Here is a 22970-nt window from a genome sequence, read left to right as displayed (position 1 = left end):
AACAAAAATACCTTCGTATTAGGTTAAATTAGCTGCAGGTTAAAAAGTGCATTAAGTATTATAGCAGAGTGAATAACTCCACCGAATGGACTTACTTTTTTTTAGCTAAATAATACTTTTTTCTGCTTTTAGAAATTTTTTTACCCTTCCTTTTCTAGGTGGGATTTTTCTTTTCTTTTTTTTTTTTTTTTTTTTGAAACTTATTCAACTGCTACTTTATAGAAATCCACGAAAATATATATCTGTCGAAATTCGGAGGAGTGAATCCGTAAAAAAATTCCTAAGGTTTGCGATAACATTTTTTTTTGCCCATACTTCGCAATACTTTGCCCATAGTTCGAAAATATAAGAAAAAATAGTTTTTCTTCTTTCCAAGTTTTATCATATTTTAACCACAATTCAAAATTTTGAAAGTGAACTTTAAAAAAAAATTTTTTTAATCTTTTTTCTTCTCACGCTTTGACATACTTTAACCACAGTCAGGCTTCGCACTCATCTACTAAAATCTACTATTTACTACTTTTTTTACGTTATTCTGCTATTTAGGTAAATTTTGAAAAAATTTGTTTAGTATTTAATATTTATAAAAATAGTTGAATTGTTTCGAAGAAATTATTAAAATTTTAGGAAATAATTGAATTTTATGGAAATATTTGAAAATATTTGAATTCTTACGAGAAATTCAATTAAATAGGTTTTGAAAATAATTGAATTCCAGCAAAAAATTTTACTATTTATAAAAATAATTGAATTTTTGCGAAGAATTTTACCATTTAAAAAAATAATTGAATTGTTTCGAAGGATTTATTCAGATTTTAGAAAATAATTGAATTTATTCGAAATATTAAAAATTTTTTTAAAAAAGTTGAATTCTTCCGAGGAATTCAATTTCTACTATTTTTAAGATTTGCAATTAATATTCTTCAAATGTTGATTTCCAAAAATTTGTATAAAACACTTTGAAAAAAATCAATTATTTTCAATTCAATTTTTCCAAAATTTCAATTATTGAAACTCTTTTTTTTATTGTAAATTTTGAAAATTTATTTAGTATTTATAAAAATAGTTGAATTGTTTCGAAGAAATTATTAAAATTTTAGGAAATAATTGAATTTTATGGAAATATTTAAAAATATTTGAATTCTTGCGAGAAATTCAATTAAAAATGTTTTGAAAATAATTGAATTCCTGCAAAAGAATTTTACTATTTATAAAAATAATTGAATTCTTGCGAAGAATTTTGCCATTTATAAAAATAATTGAATTGTTTCGAAGAATTTATTAAGATTATAGAAAATAATTGAATGTATTCGAAATATATTAAAAAAATTTTTTAAAATTAAATTCTTCCGATGAATTCAATTTCAATTATTTTCAAAAATTTCAATGAATATTCTTTAAATGCTGATTTTCAAAAATTTGTATAGGTAATAAAACTTTAGTAAAAATCAATTATTTTCAATTAAATTTACATAAATAATTCTTCGAAAGAAGTCAATTATTAAAGATAAATAACAAAAATATTTTTGAAAATTCAATTATTTTAAGGCATATTAATAAAATTCTTTGCAAAATTCAATTATTTTCATAAATAACAATATTCATAACAAGAATTCAATTATTTTTAAAAGTAATAAATTTATTCTTGTAAACTCAATTATGTATTTTAAAAAATTCAAATAAAATCGTTCTTAAGAATTCCATTATTTTCATAAATAATAAAATGCTTTTTAGGAATTCAATTATTTTGAAAAAAATGTAATAAAATGACACACAGATAATCAATTCTTTTTAAAAAATTTTAATAGAATTCTTTGTAAAATTTAATTATTTTTAAAAACTTTTCACAATTCAATAATTTTTAATATCTATTTTCATTAAATTTACAAACAGAATTTAATTGTTTAAAATTTTTTTTTGCAAAAATCTTTGTAAGAATTTAATTTTTTTATTGTAAATTTTGAAAATTTATTCAGTATTTAATATTTATAAAAATAGTTGAATTATTTCGAAGAAATTATTAAAATTTTAGGAAATATTTGAAAATATTTGAATTTTTCCGAGAAATTCAATTAAATATGTTTTGAAAATAATTAAATTCCTGCAAAGGATTTTAAAAAAAACATTTTTTTAAATAATTGATTTTTTCGAACAATTTAAGTTGAATTTTTAAGAATAATTAAATTTTTTGAGCAATTTTTGGTAAACTTGTATTTAAAACTTAATTGCAATCCTGAGATGAATTTTATTATTTATGAAAGTAATTGAATTATTGCGAAAAATTTTATTAAAATGGTTTAAAAAGAAAAATAATTGAATTTTCGGGAATAATTTTGTTATTTATCTTTAATAATTGAATTCTTTCGAAAAATTATTTTTATGTAAATAATTGAATTCTTGGGAGGAATTTTATTAAAATCTAAAAGAATAATTGAATTATTTGAAAAAAATGTAATTAAAATTTAATTTAAAATAATTGATTTTTTTTTGAACAATTTTATAAAAATATTTGTAAATACATGAATTCTTGTGAAAAATTCTAATTATTTTTTGTAAATAATAAATATAATTGAATTTTTTTAAAGAATTTAAAAAAAAAACATTTTTTTAAATAATTGACTTTTTCGAGGAGAATTGAAATCAAATTTTTAAGAATAATTAAATTTTTTTAGCAATTCCTGCATAGTTGTTTAAAAAGGTCTCTCTTTGGCATTTTATTAAATTTTTTTGAAAATAATTGAATTCCTGCGCAAAGAGTTTTACTATTTATAAAAATAATTGAATTCTTGCGAAAAATTTTACTATTTATAAAAATAATTGAATTCTTGCGAAGAATTTTGCCATTTATAAAAATAATTGAATTGTTTCGAAGGATTTATTAAGATTTTAGAAAATAATTGAATTTATTCGAAATATATTAAAAATTTTTTTTAAAAAATTAAATTCCTCCGAGGAATTCAATTTCAATTTTCAAAATTTGCAATTAATATTCTTGAAATGTTGATTTTCAAAAATTTGTATAATAAAACTTTTAAAAAAATCAATTTATTTTCAATTAAATTTGACAAAATTTCAATATTTATTGAAACTCTTTTCAATTTTGTAAATTTCGAAAATTTCCATTTTATACTAAAAATCATTGCAATATTCGGAAGAAAAGTGGAAAAAGTCGTAATTTTTGAAAATGAGTCGAAAAAAGTCGGAAATGTTATAATATCCGAGGGCTGCACTTTGAATTTTCGTTTCTCGAGTGGACAAGTTATAGGACACAGATCCAAATGAAAAACCAAAAGTCGAAATAATTGGCCGCAAGGCTGTCGACGTGGTTACAATAAATCATAACGGTGTGGTGACGCGACTGAAGAATAAGCCCTGTCTCGACTGAGTGCTATTGAAGATCATGGCTCTTCTCGACGCGGAATTATTTATACGTCTTGATTACAGGCGCCTGCACGAGTGCGCGAACGAACGTGAACGGAAACGGCCGACAGAGAGAGAGAGAGAGAGAGATTCCTCCCCCTCCTTCCGTTCATGCTGAAGATAATACCAGAGAACACTTTGTACTGTGTGGTGGATGTATGTAAACATTTTCTGCACTGGCATAACGGGAACTTGTTTTTTACACTATGTGACGAACAAATATTATGCTGATGTCACATTTTATTGTCAGCGAGAAAATATATTTTGTCTTTACACCCAAATTTTGTAATTTTCTCACTTGGACTATTTTAAATTAGTTATTCGAAAAATTCAATTACTTATTAACAAATAAAGTTTTCTACAAGAATTCAAATAATTTTTAATTGTTTCAATTTAGAAAAAAACAGAAAAGTCAGGGAATTTCAAATATATAAGTATTAAAAGCGTGGCAACGTTGAGAAAGATATAAGTTTTAACCAAATTTTAAAAATAATTTTTGGCTAATTTTGTTTAAATATGAAGAATTGAAAAAGTGGGATTTGAGGTCCTGAAGGATAGGATTAAGGATAGCCAAGCGTAGGCACACAGGCTTCACTCTCTGTTCGGAGGGCAGAAGAGGACGCGGACTCACGATGAGGTGGAGAATCGATACCTCCGTAGCTCCATGTCGCGGAAGTCAGGCCGTGCCCCGCGCTTAACCCTTCGTCGCTCCTCGCCCGCCACCATGGCAGTTCGGTCGCCTGGAGAGAGAATAACATAAAACTGCTCGTGCTAAGTACATCGTCCACGAATACCGGCGAGGAATTTAAGCCGCTATTTACTTGGAAGGCAAGGAACTGCCGGCGTCAAATTCTCCTCTCACAATATTCTCCCCCTCCAGTATATATATATCTCCACTATATAAGCCCTAAAAAATTCCCTCCCGCTACTGCTAAATTTTTTATCCATCCGCGTGTATTAATTTTACCGATCTCGTCCAACAAAAATAAAGCGATATCCGATGTTCGATTTCGTATTATTCCACGTTCAACATTTTCGCTAAGATGATTTTTATCTAGCATGGAGAAAAATATAAAGTAACTTTTATCACTTTTATTTTCTTTTTAACACTTTTTTGGGTAACTTGTTTACTACTTTCGAAGTAAATTTTACTAATTTTTACAAATATGTTCTTTGAACGTAGTAAAATTTACTTCGAACGTAACAAAATTTACTAATTTTTACAAATATGTTTTTTTGAACGTAGTAAAATTTACTTCGAACGTAACAAAATTTACTAATTTTTACAAATATGTTTTTTTGAACGTGGTAAAATTTACTTCGAACGTATAGCAAAATTTACTCCGAAAATAGTAAAAGTTACAATAAATGCTTAACCAGAAAATAATGTTTTACTATAACAGACTTCACAGTCTGGTCCCCTATTTCCCTAAAAGTCCCTTTTTTTAATGTTTTATAAAATTCTTTACAAAATTCAATTATTTTCATAAATTACAATATTCATCCCAAGAATTCAATTATTTTCAAAAGATAAAAAAATTCTTCGAAGAAATTCAATTATTTTTACAAATTTTCACGAATATCTCAACAAGAATTCAATTATCTTTACAAATAGCAAAATTTTTCACCAAAAATTCAATTATTTTCTAAAATCTTAATAAATCCTTCGAAACAATTCAATTACTTTTATAAATAGCAAAATTCTTCGCAAAAATTCAATTATTTTTATAAATAGTAAAATTCTTTGCAGGAATTCAATTATTTTCAAAACATTTTTAATTGAATTTCTCATAAGAATTCGAATGTTTTCAAATATTTCCATAAAATTCAATTACTTCCTGAAATTTTAATAATTTCTTCGAAACAATTCAAGTATTTTTATAAATACTAAATAGGTACTAAATAAATTTTTAAAATTAAAAAAAGAGTTTCAATAATTGAAATTTTGTAAAATTTAATTGAAAATAATTGATTTTTTCCAAAGTGTATTTCGAATAAATTCAATTATTTTCTAAAATCTTAATAAATCTTCCGAAACAATTCAATTATTTTTATAAATGCCAAAATTATTCGTAAGAATTCAATTATTTTTAAAAATAATAAAATTCTTTGCAGGAAATTCAATTATTTTCAAAACTTGAATTATTTTTTTGATTATTTTTTGACTTGGAAGATTGATAAATTCCTTTTATTTCGAATTATATTTTCAAAACATATTTAATTGAATTTCTCGGAAGAATTGAAATATTTTCAAATATTTCCATAAAATTCAATTATTTCCTAAAATTTTTAATAATTCTTACGGCACAATTCAACTATTTTTATGAATACTAAATAAATAATTTTCAAAATTTACAATAAAAAAGAGTTTCAATAATTGAAATTTTATAAAATTTTATTAAAAATAATTGTTTTTTTTTAATTTTTTATACAAATTTTTGAAAATCAACATTTGAAGAATATTAATTGCAAATTTTGAAAATAATTGAAATTGAATTTCTCGGAGGAATTTAATTTTGAAAAAAATTTTCTAATATATTTCGAATCAATTCAATTATTTTGTAAAATCTTAACAAATCCTTCGAAACAATTCAATTATTTTTTTAAATGGCAAAATTCTTCGCAAAAATTCAATTATTTTTATAAATATAGTAAAATTTTTTGCAGGAATTCAATTATTTTCAAAACATCTTTATAATTGAATTTCTCGGCAGAATACAAATATTTTCAAATATTTACATAAAATTCAATTATTTCCTAAAATTTTTAATAATTTCTTCGAAACAATTCAACTATTTTTATAAGTATTAAATACTTAATAAATTTTTAAAATTTACAATAAAAAAAAGAGTTCCAATAATTGAAATTTTGTAAAATTAAATTCAAAATAATTGATTTTTTTCAAAGTGTTTGATAAAAATTTTTGAAAATCAACTTTTGAAGAATTTTAATTGTAAATTTAGAAAATAATTGATTTCTCAAAAATTTTAATGAAAAATCTTCAAGTGTAAATTTAAAAATGGTAATTAATGAAAATTAGCTACAAAAAAATTATATTAAAATATTTTTGAAAAAAATAATTCTTAGAATTTTTGCATTCTAATGTTTTTTAAAATTCAATTATTTTCAATATTTTCAAATACAAATTTCCAAAAATTCAAATACATACAAAAAATAATAACATTAAAATTTTTTACAATTAATTTGAAGATTTTAACAACATATGACTTTTTTAGATTTATTAAAATTTTGAAGAAATCGCGTTTATATTAATAATTAGAATTCTTTAAAAATTCAATTATTTTTTTAATAGAATTTACCAAATTGCAATTTTTTGGAAATTTTTCAGTTCTATATAATTGAAAAACTATTATCTTTCATGAATTATTTTCAAAATATTTTTGAAAAATTAATTTTGAGAATTTCTTTATTATAATTTTTTGAAAATTAATTAATAACTTAAAAAACATGGACAGTTTAAATCCCTTTAAAAATTTTATTATTTATGATAATAATTGAATTATTGCAAAGATATTTATAAAAAAATTTGTAAATAATTGAATCGCTGTGAAATTTCTATTATTTTATGAAAATAATTAAATGTTTGCTTAGAATTTTATGAACAATTTTTTTAAACAATTGAATACTTATGGGAAATTTTATTAAAAAATAGAGATTAAAAATCATAGAAATGAGGAACATTTTTTTTTTTTAAATAATTGAAATTTTGACAAGAATTTTATTAAATTTTTTAAAAATATTTGAATTTTAGAGAAGAAGTTTATTAATTTCTAAAGATAATTGAAATTTTGACGAGAATATTTTATAAAATTTTGCAACATAATTGAATTTCTTCGTGGAATTTTATTACTTTTGAAAATAATTCAATTTCTCCAATCATTTGTAATATCTTTAAAATTCTCCATTATTATATCGTACAATTTACAAACTTTTTCTTCGTTTACAATCAAATTAAGAACTTTACGTACCTTTTTCAAAAAAAAAAAAAAAAAAAACTGACTTTTACCGATTTTAAGCAAATTTACAGATCTTTACAGAATTTACGGGTCTAGTTCGAGTTTTAAAATATAGAATAAAATCAATTTTTGTGTAGACATTTTTTTTTTGGTATTTAAAACGATTTTTTGCCAAAATAGCAAAAGAGTTCAATGTTATTAATAGTTCAGGTCAATTTGATCTGAAAAAACCACCTGAAAGTGAGATTTGATGAAGAATTGTAGAAAATAATTGAATTTTAAGAGAATTAAAGTTGTAATTTTTAGAAGCTGTTAGAAGTTATTAAATTTCAGAAGGTTTTAAATAGAAATTTAAAAAATTTTATTCCCGTATAAAAACAAACGAGAAGTATTTAAATATTTATTTAACGAAATTATTCAAGTTTTAAATAATTAAATTTAGAAATCAGTGAAAGATGAGAAAAATAAAAAATAAAATTTTTGTGACGACACTGAATTAAATAAACGACTTTTTTTCTATTTTAAATCGACTAAAGCGACTTTTTTTTGCACTTAAAAGTCGATCCGAGGCCTGTAATAAAAATTTAGTGTAAAGTTCTGTTTGGAAATAAAAAAAATAAAATCTTTTTGTCGCAACCCTGCAGTGAATATAACCTAAAAATTGCCCTCGTGTTTTAAGTATACAATACATTAATGTTTATTCATTGTCAACATTGTTGAGTCAACAATTTTCGAAAGTGTCAAAAATAATATTATTATTTACCCTTTTTTCACATCTATTAATTTTCATTTAAAACCAAAAAAAAAAATATGGGGTAATTTTTTAATTTGACCATTTGTCCACTTGCAGTAAAAAATAAAAAAGGAAAAAAAAGAGAAATCCTTTGTTTACTTATGGAAGTATTTGTTTTGTTTGTTATATTTGTGTATATGGTGCATCGGTATAATAATGTTGGGTTCGGGATGAGAAAGAGAAGGACCTGCACTTTGCGGCAAAGGGTGACGACTGCAACGCGCGCATTTGTCGTAGTGGTGGTGGTGGCTCGACTCGACTCGACTCGACGCGACGTGCCGAGTTATCGGCGAATGGAGGGTGCACAAAATTTCCACTGTGTGTTCCGCTTCGTTCCGGCCACAGGATCGATAGGAAGGTCGGAGGTGTGTCGGCTCTTTTAAAGGCCTCTCTTTACCTTTGCTCCGAATCTTTCGACTGCTTTCGACTTTAGAATCTCACGCGCATTTTTCCCAATTTTCAAAACATTCACAAATTAAAAACAAAAAAAAAGAAGATTTAAATATTATCGAATTAATTTAAATTGCGAAGAATTTTTTTTCTTGCATTTTAAATTTAAAATTAGCTTTCTTTCCTTCTTTAGAGACCAATACCCTCCAGTAACGTTGAATTCGACGCTAAGACGAGTTTTACTTTTCTCCCATAAATATCGAAAAAAATGTAATATTACGTGAAATCGTTCGATTTCACGTAATTTTACATTTTTTTCGATTATTTTTTTAAATTGAATTTTTTTATATAAGTTAAATTATATTTATAATTTTATTAATTATTCCATATGGTTTTATTATTTATTTATAATTATAAATTGAAAAATTGTGGGGAAACAACTTTTCTTTCGATAAGGAATAAAAAATATTTCTTGTTTGATTTTGAATTTAGTGTTTAGTTTGTATATAGGAAGACTGCGGAAATTTTCTGGAACGTGATACAACGTTATCGATCACGCATTATAAGGAAGCCGTACTAATAAGTGCATCCTTAACTGAAAACGACGTGACACTTGGTTTTAAATATCCAGCGATGATGATAATTTACTTTCTTTCATTAATAGATTCGTTATTTTCATTCTCATAATATGACAAAAAAAAAATGCCTATTTAATTTAAGAAATCAAAATTTCAATTATTTTTATAAATAAAATTCTTCTCCGAAATTCAATTATTTTCAAAAAATTTTAATAAAATTCTTGTCAAAAGTTCAATTGTTTTAAATTTTTCAAAAATTTCCCACAATTAAATGATTTTCAATGTTTGCAAATTTTAATAAAATTTTTCAAAAGAATTCAATTATTTAAAAGAGATTTTAATAAAATTCTACGAAAACATCTATAATTATTTTCATAAATAATAAAATTTTATATTTCCTATGAATTCGAAAAATTTAAATTTTTTCAGTACTTTTAATAAAAATCCTTTGTCTTTTCCCTGAATTTCCTGCAATAAAATTAGAAAAGAATTAAATTTTATTTGCAGAAGGAAAACAAAAAAAAAAGAAGAAATAAAATATTGTGCTCATGTGGAGATATATCACTAAACGAAAACATGAACGATAATTGAGCGTGACAGCCCTTGGTCTTGAAACCCTGGTACACCCAAGTTATTACACCTCAATTATTGACATAACTTCATTACAAAAGCCGTGAGCTTAATATTCAATCCCTTGCGCAAAGCTCGCCCTTTTACTGCGATTGCTGATACAAGCCCCCCTTTCACTGCATTCATTTCTAAATTCTCTCCCATCGAAGAACAGATTACTTTCGTTACAATTGTTTAATGAAACAATTATGACTTCACTAATAACCACCGCACCAAATACTGCGCTGACAAATTTTCAACTCCCATCATCAAAATTCCGTAACACTTTCCGGTAGTAAATTACAGTAGAATTTTGTTTTCATTACATTACGTCAAATTTTTCATCACCTTGTTTAGAAGTTGGTTGTATTTTTAATTCTCATAATCTGCACAAACTTGTTATGATGACATACATTATTTTTAAAAGACTTAATTATTTTTCAAAATGTAATAATTGGTTCAGTTTAATTATGATTATGTTGATGTTCTTTAATTAGGATGTAAATGGATTAAAAACTTGTTTTTTGTTTATTTCGTTCATGTGTTTAAAAAGACTCTTGGTTTAATAATTAAACTGAAAACTAAATTTTATGAAAATTTAAATTAACAAAACAAATTTTTGTAAAAATAAATATTTTCAATTTATATTTGAACCTTAAAGACTAGTTAAATGTAAAATTGATATTTACCGCTGTACTCCTTATTATACTAAAATTTCTTAAAGCACTAATTCTAATACAAAACCTTCAAAAAAATTTTTCTATTTCTGACAAGAATGAATTTTTTAATATTATTTAATTATTAAAAAAGTTTTAATGCAATTATCTTGATAAATAACAAAATTCTTCACAGAAATTCAATAATTTAGGAATTTCAATTTTTAGGAATTTTAATAAAATTCTTTACAAAATAAAATTATTTTCATAAGTTACAATAATCGCAAGAATTCAATTATTTCCAAAAGTAATGAAATTCTTCGAAGAAATTCAATTATTTTTAAAAATTTTCACGAATTTCTCGTCAAGAATTCAATTATCTTTACAAATAGCAAAAATTTTCGCCGAAAATTCAATTATTTTCAAAAAATTTATAAAAATCTTTGCAAAAGTTCAATTACTTTCACAAGTTTTTTTCAATTCAGTAATTTTCAATATTTACTATTTTCATAAAATTTATCAACAGATTTATAGAAAAAACTTTTTGATACAATTCTACGAAAAGATTGAATTATTTTCATAAATAATAAAATTTCATGTACGAATTCAATTATTTTCATCGCAGAATTTCAAATATTTTTAATACAATTTTAAATAAATTCCTTGAAAAATGCAATTATTTTTAAAAAATTTATTAAAACTTGAGGAAAGAATTCAATTTTAAGAAACATTCAATTATTTAATAAAAACAATAAAATTCGTTGCAATAATTCAAATATTTTCATAAAAACCATTTAATTCGTCGCAGAAAATCAATTATTTTCAAAAATTTTCAAGTAATTTTTCAAAAGAATTCAATTATTTTGATAACCAACAAAATTCTCCTTATAAAATAAATTATTTTAAGGATTTTTAATAAAATTCTTTTCCAAAATTCAATTATTTTGATAAATATCAAAATTCTTCTCAAAAATTCAATTATTGTTAAAAATTTTAATTAAATTTTGGCAAAATTTCAGTTATTTAAACAAAATTTAATAAAATACTTTACACGAATTCAATTATATTTAAAAATTTTAACGAATATCTCGTCAAGAATTAAATTATTTTTAAAAATAGCAAAATTTTTCGCCCAAAAATTCAATTATTTTCAAAAATTTAAATAAAATTCTTTGCAACATTTCAATTATTTTTACAAATTTTTCGCAATTCAATGATTTTAAATATTTAGTATTTTTATATAATTTATCAACAGATTTAATTAGAGAAAAAACTTTTTGATACAATTCTACGTAAATATTGAATTATTTTCATAAATAATAAAATTTCATTTACGAATTCAATTATTTTCATCGAAGAATTTTAAATATTTTTAATACAATTTTAAATAAATTCCTTGAAGAATGCAATTATTATTAAAAATTTTATTAAAACTTGAGGAAAGAATTCAATTTTAAGAAACATTCAATTATTCAATAAAATAATAAAATTCGTTGCAATGATTCAAATATTTTCATTTAAATAACATTTAATTCGTCACAGAAAATCAATTATTTTCAAAAAATTTTAAGTAATTTTGCGAAAGAATTCAATCAGCTTGATAAACAACAAAATCGCATAAATTCTTTTCCGAAAATTCAATTATTTTGAGGCATTTTAATAAAATTCTTAACAAATTTCAATTATTTTGATAAATCTCAAAATTCATCGCACAAGAATTCAATTCTTTTGAAAAGTAATGAAATACTTTGCAGAAATTAAATTATTTTCAAAATTTTTTTAAAATTCTCGTCAAGAATTAAATTATCTTTATAAATAGATAGGAAAAATTCTTCTTAAGAATTAAATTATTGTCAAAAATTTTTTTTTAAATTCTTCTCAAGAAGTCAATTATTTTCCAAAATTTTAATAAAATTATTCTTCTCATGAATTCAATTATTGTTTGCAAAAATTATTATTTAAATTCTTCTCAGGAATTCAATTATTTTTAAAAAAATTTAATAAAATTCTTCAAAAAGTTTTCAGTTATTTTAAAAAATTGTTATAAAATTTTTTAATAAAATAAATTTCATTAAAATTTTAATTAAATTCCTGAAAAGAAATGAAATATTTTCAAAAGTTGTTAATACAATTCTTCGTAAAAATTAAATTTTAAGAAACATTCAATATTATTTATTTTTGTGTCAAAATAATTGATTTCTCGTAGAATTAAATTATTATTTTTCGTACTTTTAACTAACTATTCTGTAGAATTAATTTTTTTGAAAAAGTTTAATTGAATAATAATTGATGTTATTGATTTAAAGTAGAATTTTAGTTAAAAATTCCAGAAAATGTTAATTGAATTGAATTGATAGAAATAATTTCGAAGAAATTACAGTAACAATATTCATATAATAATAAAATAATGATTTTGTCAGTCGGTCATCTTTAATTATTATAAAACATAAAGAAATGGATCACTTTGAAATAATAATAATAATAATAATAATTTCGAATAATTTTACTTTTGAAGAAATTTGTAAATTTTAATAGAACATTTTTTTGAGTAATCTAATAATTTTTGGAGTGAATCAGAATATTCTTTAGGGTCAGGGAAAGAGTCAAAGTTGTGTTTGGAAATCAGGGAAAAATAAAGTTAAATTTTTGTATGGCAACCCTGTATAAGTAAATTATATTTTTATCTTTATTTAACCAATTTTTATGGTCCCCTATTTTTTAATTTTCAGTTCCCTATTTCTCCTAAAATACTTTTTAGTGGCACTGTGAAGCCTGCATATAGGATTTTTTAAAAAAATTACAAATGCGATTCTCTACTTCATATATTGAAATTTCTACCTCGATCTTATTAAAGAAAAAAAAAAAAAATAAGAAGAAGTTTGAAAATGAAACAGAAAAATGCTTCTGAAACCTTTGCTTCCACGGATGTACGATAAGCTATTTTCGAACTTTGGACTTTCGTCCCTTAACATGCAGATTTCCACGATTATACTTACAAATCATCGAAGGAACAGAACAGACACACAAGAATCACGTGAACACGCTTTACATTGGGTTGTCACGTGCATCTACACTTGCCAAGTTGGCTTTTTTTCTTTTCGATATCGTGTTATACGAAGAATCACGTGAAACAATAATCAGAAACAGAAATCATTTCTTTAGGAGGAAATCAAAATTTTATCGCAATACAGGATCATTTTTTACTTACGTAGAAAACTCATTCCTCATAGGTATTTTTACACCGAATTTTTCAATAAACTTGGGATATTGTGTCACAGTCGTAATTTTGAATAATGTAATAAAAAAATGTCGTAATTTTTTATTATAATTATCTTTTCATTAATAATGGTTAAAATTTAATCTGATATTAAAGATAAAGTTCAAAATTTCAGCGATTCTTTACCCTATTTTTGAACCCCATGACCCGATTTTTAAACCCCCGTTTGGCTACCACCAGGCATCATAATAATTTTCTCCTATAAAGCGAATTTTAAATTTCGTTTCTCGGGACGAAATACAAACTAAGTATGTATAGTTTGTTAGAATATCGCATTACGTTTAGAAAGAGACGCGGCGCAAAGTTATTCGATTGCCTTCCACAAAAAGGAAAAAAAAAAAAAAAAATCACAGATGAGACGGTTTGTGTTGGTGATGAGAGCGAATGTTGTCTGCAAAGAGGGGGCGAAGGGCAATTGGGTGGGGGGAAGTGGAGGAGTAGGGGAGATTCGCGATTGAACGTACGGGAGCCACCGTTCGATTCGCTATTAGAGGGTAATAGGTATTATCGATTTTGGAACCAGAGAGGTTATCTCGGTTCAAATCGTGACAAATATAGTTTTCCACCCAGCTTCTACGAAAGCTGCGCGCCATTATTGTTAAGCCTCCCCCTCCCCTGTGCCCCCTCTTCACTCTCCGTTATTTGAAAACATTTTTCAAATAAAACACTTCCCCTGGATAATTACAAAATTTTAATTAAATATCGGCGAAATAAACATAAATCTATAGATTTTTTTTTTGTTTCTCGATACCATATGTGTTCACTTTTGTATCTCACTTTTGTTTTATAGATAATCATCCAGGTTGTCTATTTTATTTTTGGCAAATGATTTTTGTCAAATGAATTTTAAGAATTTTATGGGAATTAAAATTTTGACCAGAACTTGGGAGTTCTGGTCGAAATTTTTAATTCCCATAAAATCCTTGCAAACCTACATTTGATAATTATTTTATTATTCCAAATTTTCTTTTCTATATGGAGTAAGATTTTGATGGATAAAAAATATTAGAGAGGAGGAAAAAAAATAATTTTTTTGATATGTAATTAATTAAATGACCGTGTGTGGTGTTTTTTTTAGCCTCATGGGATTATAATTAAGATTCAGATGAAAGTGAGACGACGAGAGTTGGAGTGACGGTGCAAAATTGTTAGGCATGTAAACGCACGTGCCACACGATTTGCTTAATTTAGAGACGATTCGTCGGACGTTATTTATGCCCCTTGTCAAGGTAGTAACGAAAATAATTTTCTCCAACGTCAGCTCTCTGAGTAGTGGAAATTTTCATGGTGTAAAAGAAGCGTGGCGAAAGTTGAACTTTTCTCCACTATTCTGAACACATCAGTGGCGAAAGTGGAACTTTTCTCCACGCTGAAAAAAAAAAAATTATATTTGATTCAAATAACCGATAAATTGACTATTATATCAATTATTATATCAAATATTTACTTGAATCAAATAATATTATTATTTATTGAAGTCAATTAAATGACATTTGAACCAATAATTTATTTCAGTATTTGAAAGCAAATATATGAAAAAAAAAAAAAAAAAAAAATTCAATTGAACTTTTTCAAAAAAATTAGTTTTAAATATTCCATTGTTTCTAAAAATTCACGATTGATTGCTTTTGATATTCAATTATTATCTAAAATTTTATTTGAAATTCATTATTTATAAATTGAAAATCAATTTTTAAGAAAAAATTCTACTAGAATTAAATTATTTAAATATAAATAAAATCCAAATAAATAATTCATTGAATAATTGAATGTTTCGTAGAATTCAATTCTGATAAAGAATTTTATAAACATTGAATAATTGAATTCTTTCGACAAATTTTTATTTTAATAAAATTTTTAAGAATAATTACAGTCTTCGAGAAATCCGATTAAAATTCTATTGAAAATAATTGAAATTCTGAAATGAGATGATTTATTATATTTGTGAAAATAATTGAATCGCCCTAAGAAGAATTTTTATTATTTTTGAACAATAATTTATTTTTGCAAAGAATATTATTACTTTTGAAAATAATTGAATTTCTGCAATAATTCGTAAATTTTCTAAAATTAAATTTTTTTTTCCTGTTTTTAACTAAAATACTTCTATAAATGCATTATTTTTTAATAATTTTTGAACAAGTTTTTTTTTGAGAATTTTCAAATTTATTTGTTTACAATTGAATTTTTATAAAATTTCAATTATTCGAAAATTTTTCAATTAAATAATATTAAAAAATAAAAAATTATTTAAATGGATGAAAAATTCAAATTTTTCGAAGATTTGAATTTTTGATAACTTTTTAAAATTCAATTATTTCTAAAAAATTTTTTTTTTTGAATCAATTTTTAAAAGTGAATATTGTTATTTAAAAAAATAATTGAATTTTACAAAGAATTTTATTAAAATTTCTGAAGATGTAATTAAATTTTTGGGAAGAGTTTTGCTATTTATTAAAATAATTGAATTTTTTCGAAGAATTGCATTAAAAATTTTGCAATAATTAAATATAATTGAAAAAAATTCAACTTTAGTTTCAACAGAATTGAAATTGAAAATTTTCAAAAAAAATTAGTTTTATAGAATTGTTAATTAAAAATATAAAAATTTCATATTTTTCATAATTTTAATTTGATACCTTTTCAAAATTCAATTATTTCTAAAAATTCACGCTATATTGCATTTTATATTCAATTATTGTCTAAAATTTTAACTGAAATTCATTTTTAAATCAATTTTTAATAGAAAATTCTACTAGAATTCAATTATTTAAATAAAAAAAATAATTTATTTAATAATTGAATGGTTCTGAAAATTGAATTCTCATAAAGAATTTTACCAACAAATTTTTAAATAATTGAATTCTTTTGACGAATTTTAATAAAATTTTTATGAATAATTACTACATTTTTCGAGGAATTCGATTAAAATTGTATTAAAAATAATTGAAATTGCTTGTGATGAGTTTTATTATTTGTGCGAAAGTAATTGAATCCCTAAAAAAATGGAATTATTTACGAAAATAATTGAATTTCTAAAAAGAATTGAATTATTTACGAAAATAATTGAATTTCTAAAAAGAATTGAATTATTTATGAAAATAATTGAAAAATAATTGAATTTCTAAAAAGAATTGAATTATTTACGAAAATAATTGAATTCCTAAAAAGAATTGAATTATTTATGAAAATAATTGAAAAATAATTAAATTTCTAAAAAGAATTTTATTATTTATATATGAATATAATTGAATTCTTGTAAAAATTTTATTATTTATGAAAATAATTGAATAATTGCGAAGAAATTTATAAAAAAAATTGGTAAATAATTGGATTTCTGTGAAATTTTTATTATTTATGAAAATAATTAAATCTTTGCGTAGAATTTCATTAACTTTTTTTTAAATAATTAAATTCTTTTGGAAATTTTCATTAAAATTTTTAAGCATAATTACATTTTTCGAAGATTTCGATTAAAAACTTTCAACAATTCAATGATTTTCAATATCTATGATTTTAGTAAATTATTCAAAAAAAAAAAAAAATCAATAAAATTCAAATTAAAAAATTCAATTATTTTCATAAATATTAAAAATTTTGACAAGGATTCAATTATTTTTATAAATAATAAAAAATTTTTACAAGGATTTAATTATATTTTTATAAATAATAAAATTTTCTTTGGAAATTCAATTATTTTCATAACTTAATAAAAAAATTTTTTTTTGGGTATTCAATTATTTTCATAAAAGATAAAACTCATCGCAGAATTTCTATAATTAAAAATATCATTTACTATACATATTTGTATACCTATGTTAAGAGTATGAAAAATACAAATTTTCATGGATTTTAATTTTTGAGGCCTTTTCAAAATTTAATTATTTTTTTTGAAATTCTGCGATGAAATTTTATTTTATTTATGAAAACAATTGAATTTCTAAATAGAATTTTATTATTTACGAAAAGAATATTGTATTCATGTAAAAATTTTCATATTTATGAAAAAAATTATAAATTCCTGTGAAATTGTTATTATTTTATAAAAAATAATTAATAAGGTTTGCGTAGAATTTTGATAAAATGTTTTTAAATAATTGAATTTTTTTGGATCATTTTATTGGAATAGTCGATATTTTTGCAAATCATTAAATTGAGGAAATTTTTTGAAAATTATTGAAATTTTGCGAAAAAAGTTTTATTAAAATTTTTGAAAATAATTGAATTTTTGGCGAAAAATTTTGCTATTTATAAAAATAATTGAATTCTTGTGGAGAATTTTTTTTTTTTTTAATTTTTGAACATAATTGAATTTTTTGCAAAAAAATTTTATTATACTTATGAAAATAGTTAAATTTTTAGTAAAATTTTACTGATATTTTATAGTGGAATTCCACTAATTGAAAGTCAGTTATTTCACACTAAATGAATTAGTGAAACTGTTTTATCGACTATTAATAAAACAGTTCTACTAATTTTTCGTAGAATTCTACTAAGCAATTAGTAAAACTTTACTAAAAATTTGTAAAGTTTTACTAACAATTTGTAAAGCTTTAGTAACAATTTGTAAAGCTTTAGTAACAATTTGTAAAATTTCACTATTTGTTAGTGTAGCTTCACTAAAAATTATTACTAAATTATTTGGTGGACGACTTTTCCTCATTTCATTAGTAAACTTTCTGCTAATTCAGATTTAGAGAGTATTTGAATTTGATTATGTTTCATAAAATAACGAACAAATGGTCTAAGTGAGGGACACAAGTGTATACTTGTGTCCCTCACTTAGACCACTTGTTCGTTATTTTATTTTTATTTTATAACAAATTGTCTGAGTGAGGGACAAAAGTATATACTTGTGTCCCTCACTTGGACCATTTGTTTATTATTTTATGAAACATAATCAAATTAAAATTATGTAAAACTTACGAAGAAACCTTTCCTCGCAAGACGTTGGACAAAACGTCGCTTGCAACTTTAAAAAATGATATGTTGACTAACTAAAAATTGTCTTCAAAATTTTTTAATGGAAAATTTGGATTCTTTGACCTAAACCTCAAAACACAAAATAAATGATTTTACGTTGGTGATTCTCATAATAGAACTAATTTCTATAATAAAGAAGTTGAAATTATGTTTGACATATTGTCCCTTCTTTTTGTTTCAGCAGCAAAAATTCCTGAAGAGGACGACAGAAGATTTGGAGCCATCGGGGGGTGGTGGTGGCGATGGAACATTTGGTGAGCCACCGGTGAAGCTACAGTGCACGCAGGGTCAACATCAACATCAGCAAACTCAAGGCGGCGGTGGTGGTCCTCACTTGGGACACGGTCCACATCTAACCGGAAATGGCACCAATCCCACTGGGCAGCAAGCCGGTGGTGGTGGAGGTGGTGGTGGCGGCGGTAATGGCACCGGTGGCACCGCCGGCAACGAGGGTCTCACCAAATTCTCCGTGGAAATTGTCCAACAACTCGAATTCACCACTTCGGCCGCAAATTCCCAGGCGCAACAGATCTCGACGAACGTGACCGTTAAGGCCCTGACGAACGCCTCCGTGAAGTCTGACCTGGTGAATTCCTCCTCGTCCCCAAAACCCGGACCCGACTCCCAGACGAACGCCCCGAGGCCTCAAAATCCACCCGCCGGCGCCGGCAGCATCGGCTGCGTTGACATCGGGAACCTCGTCGAGTGCAAACAAGAGCCGGACAATGAATTCGTCGATTTGGAGCAGTGCGCCGCCGCTCTGGAAAAAGACGCGGCCGCGAATGGCGCCGGTTTTCCGGGTTTCTCCGATTTTATCGGCGACGACACTGGCGACGAAATAATCACCTCCGACGCATTCAAAGACCTCATTTCGGAGATATCCGACTTCCATCCGGAGTTCATGAAGGACTTTGACTTCGAGGACAAGAGTGTGGACGCACTGGCGAATAGTGCAATCAGCGACGTGCCAAACAATGGACAAATTAAAATCGAGGACGACAAGGACTCGATCCATCAACACGCGACCAACGGCAACGGCAACAATCCCACCGTGGTGTCCAACTCTAGTCCCGGGAATTTAGCCTCCTCCCAATATTCCCCAGCGAGACTCCCCTATTCGGGCCTCTCCGAAATGAGCCCCGCCGCTCAAACCCTCAAGCAAATGGCCGAACAGCACCAACACAAGAGCCAACAAATGGGTCTCGGTGGCTTCAATCCAAATTCAACTGCGGCCCGAGGACCCACCGCGAGATCGCCATACGCCGAATTCTCACAATTCGGCGGACCCACCGACTATCTCGGCAGTCCCAGCAACAATGTCACGCAGTCTTCGCAAAATCAAAACGCACCCAACAGTGGCAACTATCACAAGAACAATGGCTCGCAGGGATTCCAGAATCAGCAGAGCGCGGACATTTTCGGTGCTCAGACGCAATTTGCGAGCCTGGCGGATATGAAGAGGCCGCAGCCGGGCGGCGGGAAGCCGAACATGCTCGCGCCTACCGGCGGCTACAAGCAACAGTATTCGCCTTACGGAAGTCCCGGTTCAATGCCCAATCATGGGAGTCCTGGTTATCCTCTACCTCCACGAGGGACTCCGGGCGCTGGTCCCAATCAACCTGGCTCACAAGGACCCTTCACCAGTTCCACACCACCGAGACCACCGTCCGGTTCGGGGACTTCCACACTTCAAATCAATCAGGCACAACAGTTACACATCAGCAATCCTGGTCATCAAATTCAGGTATTTCATTCAACCGTCTTTTTTCAAAAAAGGGATTTTTTAAGGCTCGACTTTTGAAACATGATGAAAACATGATGCAATTAGAAACATGATGCAATTTTAGCTATTCTACGGGGTAGTTAGTGACAAAACAAAGACACAAAGAAATTTCCGAAATTCAGGATTACCGCACAGAACAGGAGGTTAGGGATTTCTATCAAAAGTACTGGAAGAAATTAAATTTTTAAAATTCCAGGCATGACAGTGACCCAAAAAGGTATTTTAGGAGAAATAGGGGACTGAAAATTAAAAAATAGGGAAATTTTAAAGGACCATAAAAATTGGTTGAATAAAGATGAAAATATTTATTTATACAGGGTTGCCATACAAAAATTTAACTTTATTTTTCCCTGATTTCCAAACACAACTTTCACTTTTTCCCTGACCCTAAAGAATATTCTATGATTCACTCACAAAATTATTAGATACGAAAAAAATGTTCTATTAAAATTTACAAATTTCTTCAAAAGTAAAATTACTCGAAAACATCAATAACTTTATTTCAAATAAATATTTAATCGTTATTTTTCATTGGAATTAAACATCTTCAAAAGATTCAAATTCAAATCTTTTCAAATTGAACAACTCAGAAGAATATTATTATAAAACAGAAAGAAATGGATCAGTCCGAGTCTTCGACTCGGAGTGATCCATTTCTTTATGTTTTATAATAATTAAAGTTGACCGACTGACAAAATCATTATTTTATTTATTTAACAATTGTCCCGCAGTCCATATGGACCATAAACAGTCCCTATGGGTAACTAGATTAATAAGTATATAAAATATAATATGAATTACAAAAAAAAGTGTATATAAAAATTTTAATAGAAGAATAATGTCATATTGCCGCATTTAACAATTATCGTTCAGGCAGGTGTCGATTTATTTTATTATTATAAGAATATTGTTACTGTAATTTCTTCGAAATTATTTCTATCAATTCAATTCAATTAACATTTTCTGGAATTTTTAACTAAAATTCTACTTTAAATTAATAACATCAATTATTATTCAATTAAACATCTTCAAAAAAATTAATTCTACAAAATTGTTAGTTAAAAGTACGAAAAATAATAATTTAATTCTACGAGAAATCAATTATTTTGACACAAAAATAAATAATATTGAATGTTTCTTAAAATTTAATTTTTACGAAGAATCGTATTAAGAACTTTTGAAAATATTTAATTTCTTTTAAGGAATTTAATTAAAATTTTAATGAAATTTATTATATTAAAAAATTTTATAACAATTTTTAAAAATAATTGAAAACTTTTTGAAGAATTTTATTAATTTTTTTAAAAATAATTGAATTTTTTAGAAGAATTTAAATAATAATTTTTGAAAACAATTGAATTCATGAGAAGAATTTTGTTAAAATTTTTGAAAATAATTTACTTCTTGAGAAGAATTTTTAACAAATTTTTGACAATAATTTAATTCTTGAGAAGAATTTCTCAATCTATTTATAAAGATTATTTAATTCTTGACGAGAATTTTTTAAAAATTTTGAAAATAATTTAATTTCTGCAAAGTATTTCATTACTTTTCAAAAGAATTGAATTCTTGTGATGAATTTTGAAATTTATCAAAATAATTGAATTTTGTAAAGAATTTAAAAAAAATATAATAATAATAATATTTAATATTAATAAATAAATGTATATAATCTATAATATAATAATATAATATATAATATATTTAATATTATTTAATATTTTTAATATTAATCAAAACAATTGAATTTTCGGAAAGAATTTATGCGATTTTGTTGTTTATCAAGCTAATTGAATTCTTTTGCAAAATTACTTAAAATTTTTGAAAATAATTGATTTTCTGCGACGAATTAAATGTTATTTATGAAAACATTTGAATTATTGCAACGAATTTTAATGTTTTATTGAATAATTAAATGTTTCTTGAAATTGAATTCTTTCGTCAAGTTTTAATAAAATTTTTAAAAATAATTGCATTTTTCAAGGAATTTATTTAAAATTGTATTAAAAATATTTGAAATTCTGCGTTGAAAATAGTTGAATTCGTAAATGAAATTTTATTATTTATAAAAATAATTCAATCTTTACGTATAGAATTGTATCAAAAAGTTTTTTCTCTAATTAAATCTGTTGATAAATTTTATGAAAATAGTAAATATAGAAAATTATTGAATTGCGAAAAACTTTAAAAAATAATTGAAATGTTGCAAAGAATTTTATTTAAATATTTGAAAATAATTGAATTTTTGGCGAAAAATTTTGTTATTTATAAAAATAATTGAATTCTTAACGAGATATTCATTAAAATTTTTAAATATAATTGAATTCGTGCAAAGTATTTTATTAAATTTTGTTTAAATAACTGAAATTTTGCCAAGAATTTAATTAAAATTTTTGACAATAATTGAATTCTTGAGAAGAATTTTGATATTTATCAAAATAATTGAATTTTGGAAAAGAATTTCACTAAATACCTTAAAATAATTTATTTTATAAGGAGAATTT

General features: G+C 24.7%; 1 protein-coding gene across 8 annotated transcripts in view; it reads left to right on the top strand.

Annotated features, from left to right (window-relative positions):
* The window catches only part of LOC122502710 (neurogenic protein mastermind-like), a 237878-nt gene that overhangs the window by 135887 nt on the left and 79021 nt on the right, over nt 1-22970 (top strand). For 6 of the 8 annotated variants that reach the window (XM_043612881.1, XM_043612878.1, XM_043612879.1 and 3 more), the window contains one exon: nt 18865-20427. In XM_043612881.1, coding sequence (XP_043468816.1) covers nt 18865-20427 — 1563 coding nt within the window. The remainder of the gene's footprint in view (nt 1-18864; nt 20428-22970) is intronic. The other 2 variants (XM_043612883.1, XM_043612885.1) reach the window with 1 other exon arrangement.

Source organism: Leptopilina heterotoma, unplaced genomic scaffold (assembly GCF_015476425.1).
Source record: "Leptopilina heterotoma isolate Lh14 unplaced genomic scaffold, ASM1547642v1 Lhet_235, whole genome shotgun sequence".
NCBI classification, from domain to species: Eukaryota; Metazoa; Arthropoda; class Insecta; order Hymenoptera; family Figitidae; genus Leptopilina; species Leptopilina heterotoma.
Note: the sequence above shows the minus strand (reverse complement) of the source record. Positions and strands in the feature narration are given on the sequence as shown.